Source organism: Oenanthe melanoleuca, chromosome 1A (genome assembly GCF_029582105.1).
Source record: "Oenanthe melanoleuca isolate GR-GAL-2019-014 chromosome 1A, OMel1.0, whole genome shotgun sequence".
NCBI classification, from domain to species: Eukaryota; Metazoa; Chordata; class Aves; order Passeriformes; family Muscicapidae; genus Oenanthe; species Oenanthe melanoleuca.
The window spans coordinates 69,551,835-69,564,998 of NC_079334.1; the positions used below are offsets into that span (position 1 = coordinate 69,551,835).

At 57.2% G+C, this 13,164-nt stretch overlaps 1 protein-coding gene across 3 annotated transcripts; it reads left to right on the top strand.

Moving 5' to 3' along the window:
• The first annotated feature begins 48 nt into the window (after nt 1–48).
• On the top strand, nt 49–2,841 carry NME6 (NME/NM23 nucleoside diphosphate kinase 6). Of its 3 annotated transcripts, none has more exons than XR_008839687.1 (5): nt 49–199; nt 276–493; nt 1,045–1,205; nt 1,401–2,518; nt 2,638–2,841. XR_008839687.1 is itself a non-coding variant. In XM_056482684.1 (5 exons), exons 1-5 carry the CDS (start codon nt 122–124, stop codon nt 1,559–1,561), a joined length of 543 nt encoding a protein of 180 aa, XP_056338659.1. In that variant the 5' UTR covers nt 54–121; the 3' UTR covers nt 1,562–2,841. The 3 variants fall into 3 exon arrangements, 2 of the variants coding, with proteins under 2 accessions (XP_056338658.1, XP_056338659.1); XM_056482684.1 differs by having other exon boundaries at nt 54–199; nt 276–378; nt 454–493; nt 1,401–2,841; XM_056482683.1 differs by having other exon boundaries at nt 1,401–2,841.
• Nucleotides 2,842–13,164: the final 10,323 nt, after the last annotated feature.

A 13,164-nucleotide genomic window follows, 5' to 3' on the forward strand; every position in this document is an offset into this window, starting at 1 on the left:
CCATCCCGATCCCGGCCCCGCCCCATCCCGGCCCCGCCCCGCCCCGCTCGTGCTGCCATGGCGGCCCCGCCCCATCCCGGCCCCGCCCCGCCTCTCCCGGCCCCGCCCCGCCCCCGCGGCCATGGCGGCCCCGCGGCGCCTCCAGCTGACCCTGGCGCTGCTCAAGCCGGACGCCGTGGCCCATCCGCTGGTGTGCGAGGTGAGGCCGGGCCGGGCACGGCACGGCACAGCAGGCCCCGCCGCGGCCCGCCCCCTAGCGCCGCCTCTTCCCGCAGGCCGTGCACGCCGCCATCCTCCGCCACCGGTTCCTCATTGTCCGCGCCAAGGAGCTGCGCTGCGGCCCGGAGCAGAGCCGCCGCTTCTACCGGGAGCACGCAGGTACGGGCGGGGCTAGGCGGCTCCGCAGCGGGGTGCTGCCCGGGCCCCTGCCGACTCGGTCCGTGCTGTCCGCAGGGCGATTCTTCTACCAGCGGCTGGTGGAGTTCATGGCCAGGTGCGAGCCGCGGGCGAGCCGCGTGTGCGGGGCTCGGTGGGCGTGCGGGGCTCGGTGGGCGTGCGGGGCTCGGTGGGTGTGCGGGGCTCGGTGGGACGCGCGGGGCTCGGTGGGTTTGCGGGGCTCGGTGGGTTTGCGGGGCTCGGTGGGTTTGCGGAGCTCGGTGGGACGCGCGGGGCTCGGTGGGGTGTGCGGGGCTCGGTGGGACGCGCGGGGCTCGGTGGGTGTGCGGGGCTCGGTGGGGTTTGCGGGGCTCGGTGGGACGCGCGGGGCTCGGTGGGACGCGCGGGGCTCGGTGGGACGTGCGGGGCTCGGTGGGCGTGCGGGGCAGCAGTGCCGGGGTCCCGGCTGCTGTGGCAGCGCTGGTGCCGGTGCGTGGCACCCCCGGGGGCGCTGGAGCGGGTCACCGGTGCCGCCCCGGGGCTCGGCGCTCGCGAGGGCCGTGTCTCCCCCGGGGCCCGGCGGGGCAGCCCGAGGCAGCCGTGCCGTGCACCTTTGTGTAACGAGCCCTTCATCATCGTTTCTGCTGCTGTTCCTGGGCCCTGCCGCAGCGGCCCCATGTGGGCTTACATCCTGGCCCATGAGGACGCTGTCTCTCTCTGGAGATCCCTGATGGGACCCACTAAAGTGTTCCGAGCTCGGCACAGCGACCCAGACTCCATCCGGGGTGCCTACGGCCTCACGGACACCAGGAACACGACCCATGGCTCAGGTAGGCCTTGGATGGTTCTTGGGGAGGCAGGAATGGTGGTGCTTTGTGTGCCTTTGCTTTGGTTCCAGGGCTCCAGGTGAGCACGCTGTTCCCTCCTGCCGGCCCCGTGCACACCTGCCCCGGTGCCTTTGGAGCCCAGCAGTGCTGTGGTGGCAGCCTGGCGTCCGTCTCACTGCCTTTCCCTCTCTTTGGCAGACTCGCCTGCCTCGGCCAGCAGGGAGATCGCCTTTTTCTTCCCCGAGTTCGACGAGCGGCGCTGGCTGGAGCGGGAGGAGCCGCGCTGGCGGCGCGGGGAGCTGCGGTACAGCGCCGCGGAGCGCGTGCACCGCCTGCCGGGGGCCCGGGGCGCAGACTGAGCCGGGCGGGCACAGCTGGCCGTGTCTGGGGACGGGGACAGGGGACAGGGGGAACCGTGTGCCGCCTGCCGGGGGCCCGGGGCGCAGACTGAGCCGGGCGGGCACAGCTGGCCGTGTCTGGGGACAGGGACAGGGGACAGGGAGCCGTGTGCCGCCGTGCCGCTGCAGTCGGGCTGCTGGTGTAACGGGAGGGGCTGGTGCTGCACAGAGTCCCCAGCACTGCTCGTGCTGGCAGCCCGGCCAGCAGCTCACTGCCCCTGACTCTGGCTGTGAGCAGGGCAGCTGAGTTGGTCAAGGGCCACTGGAGGATGGGTTGCCTGTTCCAGATGGGACTGGCCTGGGATTGCTGATGGCAGCCTCAGGTTCTCCCTGCTGGCTGTTCCCACAGTGCCTTAGGGAGAAAAGGAAAAAGAGCATGAAGAAAGGCATCAGCAGGGTAAAATAAACTGTCCTGTCCTTGCTCACCTGCACCTGGGCTGGGAAATGAGGAGCTTTGCCAACAGCTCTTCCTGTGAGAGCACTTGGAGCCCTCAGTGCCCATGGCCTGACTGGGCACACGGGGCAGTTCCATGTCCGTGGGAAATGGGTGGACAGGACCATTGAATTACCCAGATGTGTGATGGAATGCTGACAGGGTGCTGCAGGAGGGCTGAGCTGGGAGCTGCAGAGCCAGGTCCTGGCAGCTGATTGCGTTTCTCTCTGTGATGCCACATGAGATGTGTTGTGTTCCTGGACAGGGTTTCAGTTGGTTTCTGCTGTTTCCCTGCGAGCTCCTGACAGTGCTGCCATTTTAGTTACAGTGCCTTGTAGTACTGGGGGAATTTCCAAATTTCCAAGTGCTCAGCTGTGCTGTGCTGTGCTGGGCAGGAAGGCTGAGCTGCTGCTCCAGTGCCCTGGCACATCCCAGAGCAGGGCAGGGCTCTCCAGGTGCCTCCACAGCTCCCTGAGGTGTTGGGGGTGAGCAGCAGTGCCCTGTGCTGGCGAGCCCTGCCCAGAGCTGCCGTGGCTGAGCTCAGCACTCAGTGTTTGTGTCCCCCCTGCTCCTGCCTGGCATCCAATGTCACTGTTTGTTCCAGGTGCAGATCCAGGTCATCACTGCTGTCCCTGTCCTCAGCAGAGTCCAGGTGGATCTGCTCAGGATCCTGTGTGCCTTCACAGCTCTCAGAGCTGCTGTCCCCAGTGCGGGTGATACTTCATTGATGTTTTATCAATTGTTTTATTGGAGGTTTTGCTCAGATATGCGTGTTTTTCTTGTCACTATTAAACTTTACTATTTTTCACCTTTCTTCTTCTATATTGCCCCTTCCTTTCTGAACATCCCTTGGGAATGTCATTAACTGGTAATTCCTGGCTCAGACTTGCCATTTTTGAAGTTTTGGTGTTTTTCCTGCCCACTTGAAATGGTTACATTTGGGAAACATGAACATTGTGAACATTGCCAGTGCAGAGAGCTCTGCCCACAGGACTGTCACAGAGTGCCACCACCTCACAGTCACTGTGGTTCAGGCCCTGCTGGGTGTCAACCTGGCACTGCCCTGGCCCTGAGGCTGGACCTGAGCACAGGTGCTCCAGCTGGGCTGCCCATTGCCCCAGACAGGGAATTTATTGTGCAAATCTAGAGCTGTCCAGCAAACTTTATCAGAGACCTGAGGTTGGAATACTTGGTGTTTGAGGCAGGAGACTGTCAAAACTGATTTTTGGTCTCCAAGGAAGTCTTATGGAATGTCACAGGTAACTCTGCTTTGAGGGCTCTTATCAAAGTGGGTTTCTTTTTTCTTCTTTTTTCTTTCTTCTTTTTTCTCTTTTTTCTATTTTCCTTTTTTCTTTTTCCTTTTTTCTTTTTACTTTTTTCATTCTTTTTTTTTTTTTCTTTTTTTCTTTTTTCTTTTCCATTTTCTTTTCTTTTCCATTTTCTTTTTCCCTTCCTTGTAAATACCCAGTAAGTGATTTTTGCTTTTCCAGTGGTGCTTGTCCCATCCCTGGCAGTTTCCTGGGCTGAGCTGGATGGGCCTGGAGCAGCCTGGAGCATCCCTGTTCATGGCAGGGGCGTGGAGCTGGATGAGCCCAAGCCATTCCATGCTGATGGGTGTGTGTTACAGCAATGAATGAGTCTCCCAGTCAAACTGAGACCATGTGGCACCCAGTACAGCTGTGAAGGGCAGTGTGGGATCCCTGGTGTTTCCTGGAAGCTGCAGGTCCCTGTGGGGTGTGTGCACAGGGCTGGTCAGAGCTGGGTGTGTGCAGCAGGTTCCAAGGCAGGTGCTGCTGCAAAAGCCCTGCCTGGCCACAGGGTCCAGCCCAGGCAGCTGCAGAGCTGGGCCAGGGCCCCTCGCAGGGACAGGTGAGTTTGTGACCTGCTCTTGGGAGAGCTGAGCAGGTTCAGTGTCAGCACTGGAGGGGATGACACAGCCTGGCCTGGAAGAAGGGAAGGAAAGGCTGCAGAGGGAGATGAGTGCTGATCCCAGCCCAGGCCTGGCCTCAGTCTCTGACACCAGAGAAATTCCTCTCAGCTTCAGGAATTTCACTTGATTTATTGCTGTAACACAAACTTTTAGTTACTGACTCAGATGCCAAGGGAAACCCAAGATCATGATTAAAGAAACACCTTTCCTCTCCTTCCCCAGGTTCAGCTTCAGCCCAGCTCCTTTTCTCCCCTCTTTTCCTGCAGGTTCTGCCCCGTCTTTCCCAGTCCTCGGGGGAGGTGACACAGCACAGGGAGCTGGGCTGAGCTTTGCTTTTCTACTTGTTTCTTCCTCTTTCCTTCTTGTTTGCTCATGGCACACCCCCAGGTGTGTACCTGCTCTGCCAGGCTTCCTCCCTGGGCTGGTCCCTGCAGGGAGAAATGGGCCAGTGGGAATTTCATGAAGTTTGTAGAGTTTGTACTGGTTTGTGAAGTTTGCACTGGGCAGGGATGTTTCTGTTTGCCAGCACTCAGGAGAGAGACTAGAGGAGCACCTGGCTGTCCATGGGCCATGAGCCCCTCCATGGTCTGAGAGCATGCTAGGAGTGGGACACCCCATCCCCTCCCTGGGGCACAGCTGAGGCCACTCTGGAGCTCTGGCACCAGTTTCAGGCTGCCCAGCCTGGTCCCACCTGGAGTCCAGCATGGACTGATGAGGACATTGAGAACCTGACAGGAAAGGTGAGGCTGAGGGCTGGGGCTGCTCAGGAGCTCAGGGGGGTTTATTGATGGGTACAAATCCCAGGTGTGAGCAGTGAAGGGAACCTCAGTTGTCCCAGGAATGGACACAGGCAATGGAAGCAACGTGAAATACTGCCAATTTCACTGAGACATTAAACCCCCTCTCATTGATTTGATACTCCAAGGGAGATAAATACGGTCAGGAGCCCATGTGCCGAGGCAGGGCTGTGCCTGGGCTCAGCACCCCCAGAGTTCTCTGTTGTCCTGGGCTGCAGGTGTGGCTCAGGGGGTGTTGCTGCAGTGCCAGGGGATGCTCAGGAGGCACCTGGGCAGCAGCTCAGGCCTGTCCCTCCTCCAGCATGGCCACAACTCACACCAGCCGCTCCTGGAGGCTCTGCTGCTGCTCAGTGTTTCCCTCTCTGCAGCTCATCCGCCCTTTGCCCAACAGCCTGTGTCCTGCTCTTTCCCAGGAGAAATGGATACAATGGAAATAAAGACACATTTTCTCTTCAGTGCTGACTGCACTTGTCTGTGCTACAGCTGCATCTAACTGCACGGAGCTAGAGACAGGGTGTTGTAGACTTTGTGGAGTTGATCTTGTGTCAGGCTGTGGGTTTTCACAAGGACAAGACAAGGAGCCTGAGAAAGCAGCCACAGAATCCAATCCCAGGCAAACAGAAGTGATGGTGTTCAGGGAAGGCTGTGCCAGAGATGCAGTCCATCCCCACACTGGAAGTGCTGAGGAATTGGCTGGCCAGTTCTCCCACAGGGCTGTGCTAAGCAGGAGGAACAAGGAGTGAGAGAAATGCCAACCTGCAGAAAAAGCCCACATGGATTGGGGCTGTTTTCTCCCTAGCACAGAAAATGAACACTGTCCCACCTCATGAGCCAGACAGGCCAAACATGGGCTGAGTCTGGGCACTGGCTAGGTGTAACTGAGCTTGGTGTGGGGACACAGACCAGGAAACCCCAAGACAGACCCTGATTCTGTCTGCACAGACAAGCCATCCACACAGGCAGCCACATCCCCTGATACACTGACCAAAGCCCTGGCAGAGTCCAGGGAGAGCTAGTTCTCATCTCTCCCTCAGATCCCAATCCCAGCTCTCAACATACCCAGGGCCTGACTGGCCCCTCCATTCACACATCACTCGAGTACTTTTATCAGCCAGATTTCCTCATTAATGCTCCCCTACCTTCCAAAACGTTCCAGATAAACAAAACACAGTTCTGTATCTCCCACAGCACCCAGGGAAAGTTAAAAGCCATCAGTTGTGCAGAGCTGCTTCTGCTGGAGCTGAATAGTTAAATTTAACATGGAGCTGTGTTGGTCCTTTCCAGAGAACAGATATTCTGTGGAAGCTCTTTAGAAATCCATCCCTTCCCTGAGTGCCAGGAGGGCTCTGGGATGAGCTGTGGTGCCAGCACTGCTGGAGTGCAGTCCAGTCCTGCAGCAGTCCTGCATGAAGCAGCAGCCATGGTCCAGCATTTCCCAGCCCAGCCCTGGGTATTGGTTCCCTACACAGGGACAACAGGCAGGAAAAGTTTAAGCACTGGACAGAAGGAGAACACAAAAGAACAGAAAAACTACGGCTGTGAGATTGTGGCAGCATCATCCATCACAAAACTAAGCTGAACCAGCATTCAGATAATTGTCTTTGTTACTTTGCAACACCAAGTTCGGAGGTCAAATAAAGCAACCGAAAATCTTTGTGGCAGAGAAGAATAAGCCTGAGGCAAGGCCCAGGTTTCTGGTTTCAGCTTGGTCTGTACCCACAGATCAGGGATGGGAAAGGAGCAGCAAGGAAAGAAAAATGAGATAAATTGTGTTAAATTAAACTCTTTGGAAGTTGCAAATGAGAAGTGACTGAGCACAGCACCAAGAGGCACCAGAATGACACAAGTGGTGTATGAGGTAGGTGATGGAGTAATTACTGCCCTTCCTACTGTGGGACACACCTGCTGTAGCTGGGGCAGAGCAAGAATTTGGGCAGGAGGTATAACCATGATTCCAAATAGCCCTGGAATCTCAACATTGTGTTTTTTGTTTCAAAAACAGATGTTTTTCAAAATGTTTCCAGTCACCGGAGTATTTCATGTCAAAGGTTGGCCAATTACTTACTGTTCTTTTATTTTACCCCAGCAGTTCCAGGTGTGTGTCCTGTGCACAGACATTTCAAAGGTAGGTCTGAGCAGACGTGGCTCTTCTGGCTCCCGGTGCCTCCAGGACGTGGCTGATTCCAGGTGTGAATAAAGTGCTGCCTTGAACTTTTACCAGCCCAGAACTTTTAACAGCCCGCTGTGGGCCTTGTTTGCAGGCTGACAAACATGCCAGGTGAGCAGGTGAAGTGCTGTGTAATTGTAATTTTGTAATTGGCCTGGAGCCCCTGTGGCTGTGTGGGGCTCTGTGGGGAGTGGGACCGAGTGGGAGAAGTGGAGCACAGGAACTCCAGCCTGCACTAATTGGGCTGGGGCAGGGCTGGTCCCACGCCTGGCTGAGAGGGGGTGGGAGCCCGGGGCTCCCCTGGCGGCCCTGGGCGCTCCTGGACCCCTGGCAGGGTCTCAGGGGTCCTGGGGGCTGGACTTCGGTTCCTGGAGAAATCTGCAGGAAGAAATACAAGCCACAAAAATAAGTAGAGTATAAATTAGACTGTTAGAAGGTAGGAAAAGTGGATTTCTAGGAATGTTTATATTAGGCGGTTGGTGGCTAACATGGAGGATTTTGGGAGTGGTACTTCTGTTCCTCCTTCTTCTTCATGCCATCCATGTTGAATGCCAAGCTGGAATCCTTGCATTGGACTGGACAGAACTGGATAGTGTAATAAAATTGTCGTGTATTGGACAGTGGTTGTAGATATTAGGTGTGTAATTTAGAGGGTATAAGATAAGCCCTGCCCAGGGCTGAGCGTTCTGCCCTGGATCTCAACTGGACAGACAGCTGCCAGCTAGAGAAAGAATTCCTTAGATAAGGAACAATAAACAACCTTGAGAACCTCAGAGAACAGCCTCTCCAGTCTCTTGGGTGGCCATCGGGGAAAACCTGAATTTCAAATCACCTTTATGTCCCTTGAGGGGATTTCAGACCCGGGAGATCCCTCAGGCAGCGCCAGGGTGGCTGGAGCCCCGGGTGAGCAGGAGAGAGCCGGGCAGGAGGGGACAGAATCCGGTGACAGAGCCGGGCAGGAGGGGACAGACTCTGATGACAGAGCCCGTGGCAGGAGGGGACAGACTCTGGTGACAGAGCCGGGCAGGAGGGGACAGGCTCTGGTGACAGGGCCGGGCAGGAGGGGACAGGCTCTGGTGACAGAGCCCGTGGCAGGAGCACGAGCAGCTGCTCAGTGCCCACAGCAGAAACTCCCCTGGTGCTTGCTGAGCACGGCTGCCCCGGAGGAGCCACTGACCCACTGACCCAGGGCTGGTCCATCTCCCATCTCCAGGCTCTGCAGGGCTGGACCTCCTGAGCCTGCCGTGCAAGGGGGATGCTCCAGGCTGAGAGGACACTCACTCCACATTTTGTGTGTTTGGACTTCTGCAAACACCAGCACACCACAAACCCATGGAAATCCAGTCAGCTTTGGCCAGTTTATGGTTAGACCATCAAACTGCAACCCTTCTTGCCCAGTCTTCTTAAACACATGTGTAAATTGCACTGGACAAAAGCTTGAAACAGTGCAATTTTCTTCAGTCAAAAATCTCCTTGTCAAGTGCTGGGAGGGGAGTCTGGCACGAGTCTGTGGGCTCTCCCACAAGATGAGGGATGAGCCTGTTGTCCTGTCTTGGATAGGCCAAAGTGAAAATGCCAAATTTAGCTTATTCTTCTTCCTTGCCTGGTTCCAGCAACAGGTGGCCCTGACAGTTTAGCTAAAAATAATTTGAAAAATCCTGAAGGGAGTGCTTTTCCTGAGGAAATCACTGGGAGAAACCCCTGAAATACCATTCTTGGAAAAGCAGGTGAGAGTTTCATTCCAGCATCAGCTTGTGCTGGTGGGCAGGTCCTGGCAGCAAAGGTGGCTCAGGCTGAGTGTGCTCATCCGTGGCCAGGTGAGGGCTGAGAATCTCCCAGGTCAGATCCAGGGCCTCTCCAGCCTTTATCCAGTGCCCAAAGGGTTTTACCCTGAGATCCAGTCTCTAAAACTTGACGAGTCTTAAAAAGTGGTGCTAGAGTTACAGACTCTCAGATTGATTTGGGTTGAAAGGGACCTTGAAGCTCATGTCATCCCAGCCCCTGCACTACACCAGGCTGCTCAAACCCGTCCAGCCTGGCCTTGGACACTTGCAGGGATGGGGAAGACCAACCCGAGAAGAAAAGAACACAAAACACAAACTCCAGGCTGTATGGAGCCTGTTGAAGCTGCTGTCTGGGTGATGCCTGCAGGGCAGGACAGTTTTGGTGCCCTCAGAACTGCATCCGGGGCAGCCAAAACTACTGAGGGGAAAACCTGAGCATGGAACTGTTGTGGCTGCAGCGAGAATGGTCTGTCAGCAGCAGCTCAGAGCCAGGTGTGGCTGCAGGGGTCCCAGGGGCTGCCTGGGCAGGGGAGGGCAGGGCAGGAGGGCTCGTGCCTGGGCAGCAGCAGAGTCAGGGCAGCAGGTGCACAGGGCATGCTCCACCTGGACAAGTGGAGTGTCACCAGCATCTGTCTCGTGCCCTGTGGAACACCCTCGCCAGCCGTGGGACAGACATGACAGTGTCCCCTGTCAGGGCTGTGGGTGACACCACAGGGCACCAGTGCTCCAGGGCAGGGCCACAGGGACATGGACAGACTGGGAAACAGAGCCAGAAGGCACTGGTGAAATTCAACAAAATCCAAATGCCCGGTCTGCATCCAGTGCTCCCTGAAGCAAAACCACAGCACCGGTCTCAGGAGAGGTCAGTGAAGACCCCCAGAAAGGCCAGGGCTGGAGCCTCACGCTGAGAACAGGGGCGGGAAGTGCTGGGGGGATTCTGCCCGCAGGAGAAATGGCTCTGGGGACACCAAGGAGCTGTTTGTCTGTCAGTCCCTGCAGGGAGGGGATCCCAAAACCAGTGCCATGCTCATTACAGTGGGACATGGAGGGAGGAGGAGGAAGGGCAGGCACAATCCAGACAAAATCCACCATTTTCATGTCCCCATCCTCCAAGGAAGCATTTGTGCCCACTGGAGACCAGGAGCAGCTGGCAGTGCTGATGCAGGAGCTGTGATACAAGGGAAGGTGGCTTCTGCAGAAAGAATTCCTGAGTGGGAAAGTGCATCCCTCAAAACAAGCAGGAAAACAGAACTGGGGAAGTTCCTGGTGTTACAAGAGTGCACGTGGGCTTGGGAGGTACAACATGTGCTTGGAGAAGGTAAATTAAGAGTCTGACTTTCACAAGTGATGAGTATTTATAGAATCTGGGCCCAATCCTGAAGGCTGCACCCCCAATTTGAGGTATTTGGTTAAAAAACCAACTCCCTTAACATTTCACAAGTTCATGGAGGTTTGATTTACTGCTGGACACCACTGGTCAGTTTGATATCCATCAGGAGACCAGAGAGGGGACACAAACAGTGATATTTCTTATTCTAAAGCCTGCTCTGAAGACGTGGACTACTAGAACTGAAATTTCTGGCATCCAGGGAGATTTCAGTGTATTTAATATTTGTGCAGGTATTGGTGGTCTCAGGAAAGTCCTTTTTCAAACATCAGAGTGGGAGAGGGTTTCTCCTAGTGCTGCCAGCATGTGCCTTCCCTTAAACCTCGGGAAAGTGGCCGGGTTGTACTGGAATTCCAAGGCACCAAGTTTCTATGTGAAACAAGGAAATGCTCGTCATTGCCATAACAAGAAGGTGCAATTCTGTAAACTCAAAGTAAACCAGTGACAAGGTCCCATTGTTGTGGCCCCTCTGCTGCCTGAGGGAAACAGGCAGAGCCCAGAGTCCCTGTTCCATGAACACACAGCAGAGTTACAGCTACACACACACAGGGCCACAGCCACAGCTGATCCTGTGCTACACCCGCTGCTTCCCTTTGTCAGCCCCAGACTCCTCTGAGCCTCATTTCCCCTCTCTGAGGCTGCCACTGCCGTGCCAGCTGTGCTGGAATTCCACACAGGGTGTCCATCCCCATCTAGGGCTGTAGCCTACACTTTCCTACTTCCCAGGAGGTGTTACTGCTCAGCCTCTCCTGGCATTCCAGATCCAGAGCTTGTGCTTGGAGCATCCTCTACTGCCCCATCCCCGGAGCAGAAGCTGCAAGGACACCCCAGGGAAGCAGTGCTGCTTCCCTGCTGCAGGAACAGCCCCGTGCTGCCTCGACCTCCAGACTCACTCCCTCATTTCCTGGGGTTCCCACTTTGCATTCCATGTCTCTACATGGTGAACCCCAGTTGAACTTGCTCCTTCTGCCAGGAACAGCTCCAGGCTCTGAGCAGGCAGTGCTCACCCAGCCTGAGCCATCTCGCTGCTGAGCCCTTCAGACACCCTGGGCACTGCTTGCTGCCCTCTGTGTCCAGTCAGTGCTGCTGCCAGGGCTCTGCCCCACCTGCCCAAGGCCTGTCCCAGCCTCTGGACCACGTCATCTGCTGCAGAGAGCCGGGCACGGGGCTGAGTGGGCACGGCTGGTGCGGGTGCTGAGGGCACGGGGTGCAGGTGCCGTGCAGTCCCTGGTGCTGCCCCACCACTGCTCTCTCTGCCCCTCACAGCCCTGCAAGGGGTAAAATGGGGCTGGAGGAAGGACTTGGGGCCCAGGACCTGCAGCTGCCAGCCCCTCCAGCAGCCTCCTGCCATGCTCAGGTGCTGCAGCCCAGGTGCCCAAGAGCTGCAAGGCTGGAGGGGAGTCCAGCCCGGGTCTGCCAGGCACAGCCCAGAGCAGGGCAGGAGGTCAGCATGGGTCCTGTGGCGAAGGGCCTGGTCCCCTGGGCTCAGATCCCACTGGAGCAGGCTGGTGGGTGCTGCTCCTCGCTCTGTCACTCAGCAGAGCCACCTCTGACAGCCTCCCCAGGGCCCCTCAGGGTTAAAAGCTTCTGCTGCGCTCGCAGCACCGAGCACACGTGGGCTTCTCGTCATGCAGGTAAGACAAAACAGCACCTGGGGCATGGCTGAGGACAGAGCATGGGACAGCACCTGGGGACAGCTCACTGAGGTGCCACCCAGCCTCTGCTCTTGGCTGTGGAAGTGAGGAATGAGAGGGCAGAGCTTCACCAGGTCCCTGTCACACACTGCTGGGGGGACCTGTGCTGGCCCCAGGGCTCCTGGGTGGCCTGGGCAGGCTGTGGCTGCTGCTGCTGCCTCCCAGGCATCCAGTCCTCTCCAAGAGAAACGAGCCCCGTGTTGTTACCTGCTCCCTCAGGTGATGGCCAGGGCTCAGGACCCCAGTGCCAGGGCTGGGTGCCCCAGGCTCCCTGCTCTGCTCACCTGGGCCAGCACGGATGCAGAGGCTTGGCGAGCAGAGCTACATGGTCCTGCAGGAGCAGCTTCCCTGGCTGGGCACAGAGCACGTTTGTGCCTCTGCAGGAGCAGGGCTGGGTCTCTGTCTGCCTCACATGTCGCCGTCACAAGGGTCCCTCGTCTCCCGAGGGAAGGACAGGAGCCTGGCTGGCACTGGTGCCGTCTGTGCAGCTCTCTGCTCCCCAGCCAGCCTCTCTGCTGGGGCAGGGGTGTGTTCTGCTGTGACACTGCTCAGCCTGCAGTTACACAAAACATCACCTTCGGTGCAAAGGAGGGAGGGAGGAAAAGGGCAGAGCAAGATGAGGCTCCTTCCAGGCTCATTCCTGTGCAGTGCGAGGGGGACAGGGAGATTCTCCTCTCACGTCTCCCTGGTCCTTGGCATGCAGGATGTCTGAAGACAATAAATCTGGCATCTCTGAACGGTGGCTGTGTTTGCTGACTGCCGCATTTCTCCACACCAGGGTGGAAGTCAGGCTCGTTCCTGCACATTCCTGCTGCTCTGCAGCCCTGCAGTTCCATGTCCCTCCTGCAGTGACTTTAGCCATTCCCTGCATTCTGTGACACCAGGGTTAGAGCTGTGCACCCATGGTCCATGCAGGGCTCAAGGCTCATTCCCCAGTGTGATGGGCTCACATCTCTCTTGCTCACCTGCTCTTTTCCCAGGTGTTGAGCCCCAGCTTGGAGCATGAACAAGTTCCAAGCTGTTCCGTGGACAGCTGACTAACCCTTATATGCCCAACCTCCTACTACTGAACTTATTTTTATCACTCTGGTCCTAAGCCCCCTATTCCTCCTATGCAGCAGGCAGGTCCCCACCTTTGGCAGTGCCACCTGCCAGCAGCCTGAGCTGCCTGATGACAGGTCAGTAGCAGCAACATCCAGGCAGGTGCTGGGCAGAGCCTTCCCCTGTCAGCCACACGGCAGGGTGCCCATGCCCTCACAAAGCAGCTGTGAGCACTGTGACAGCCCACGCAGCCTGGATGCCCAGTGAGCACACACCCTGCTGTGTGGCACTGCAGCAGGGACAAGCCCCAGGGAGCTGCCCAGGGGCTCCC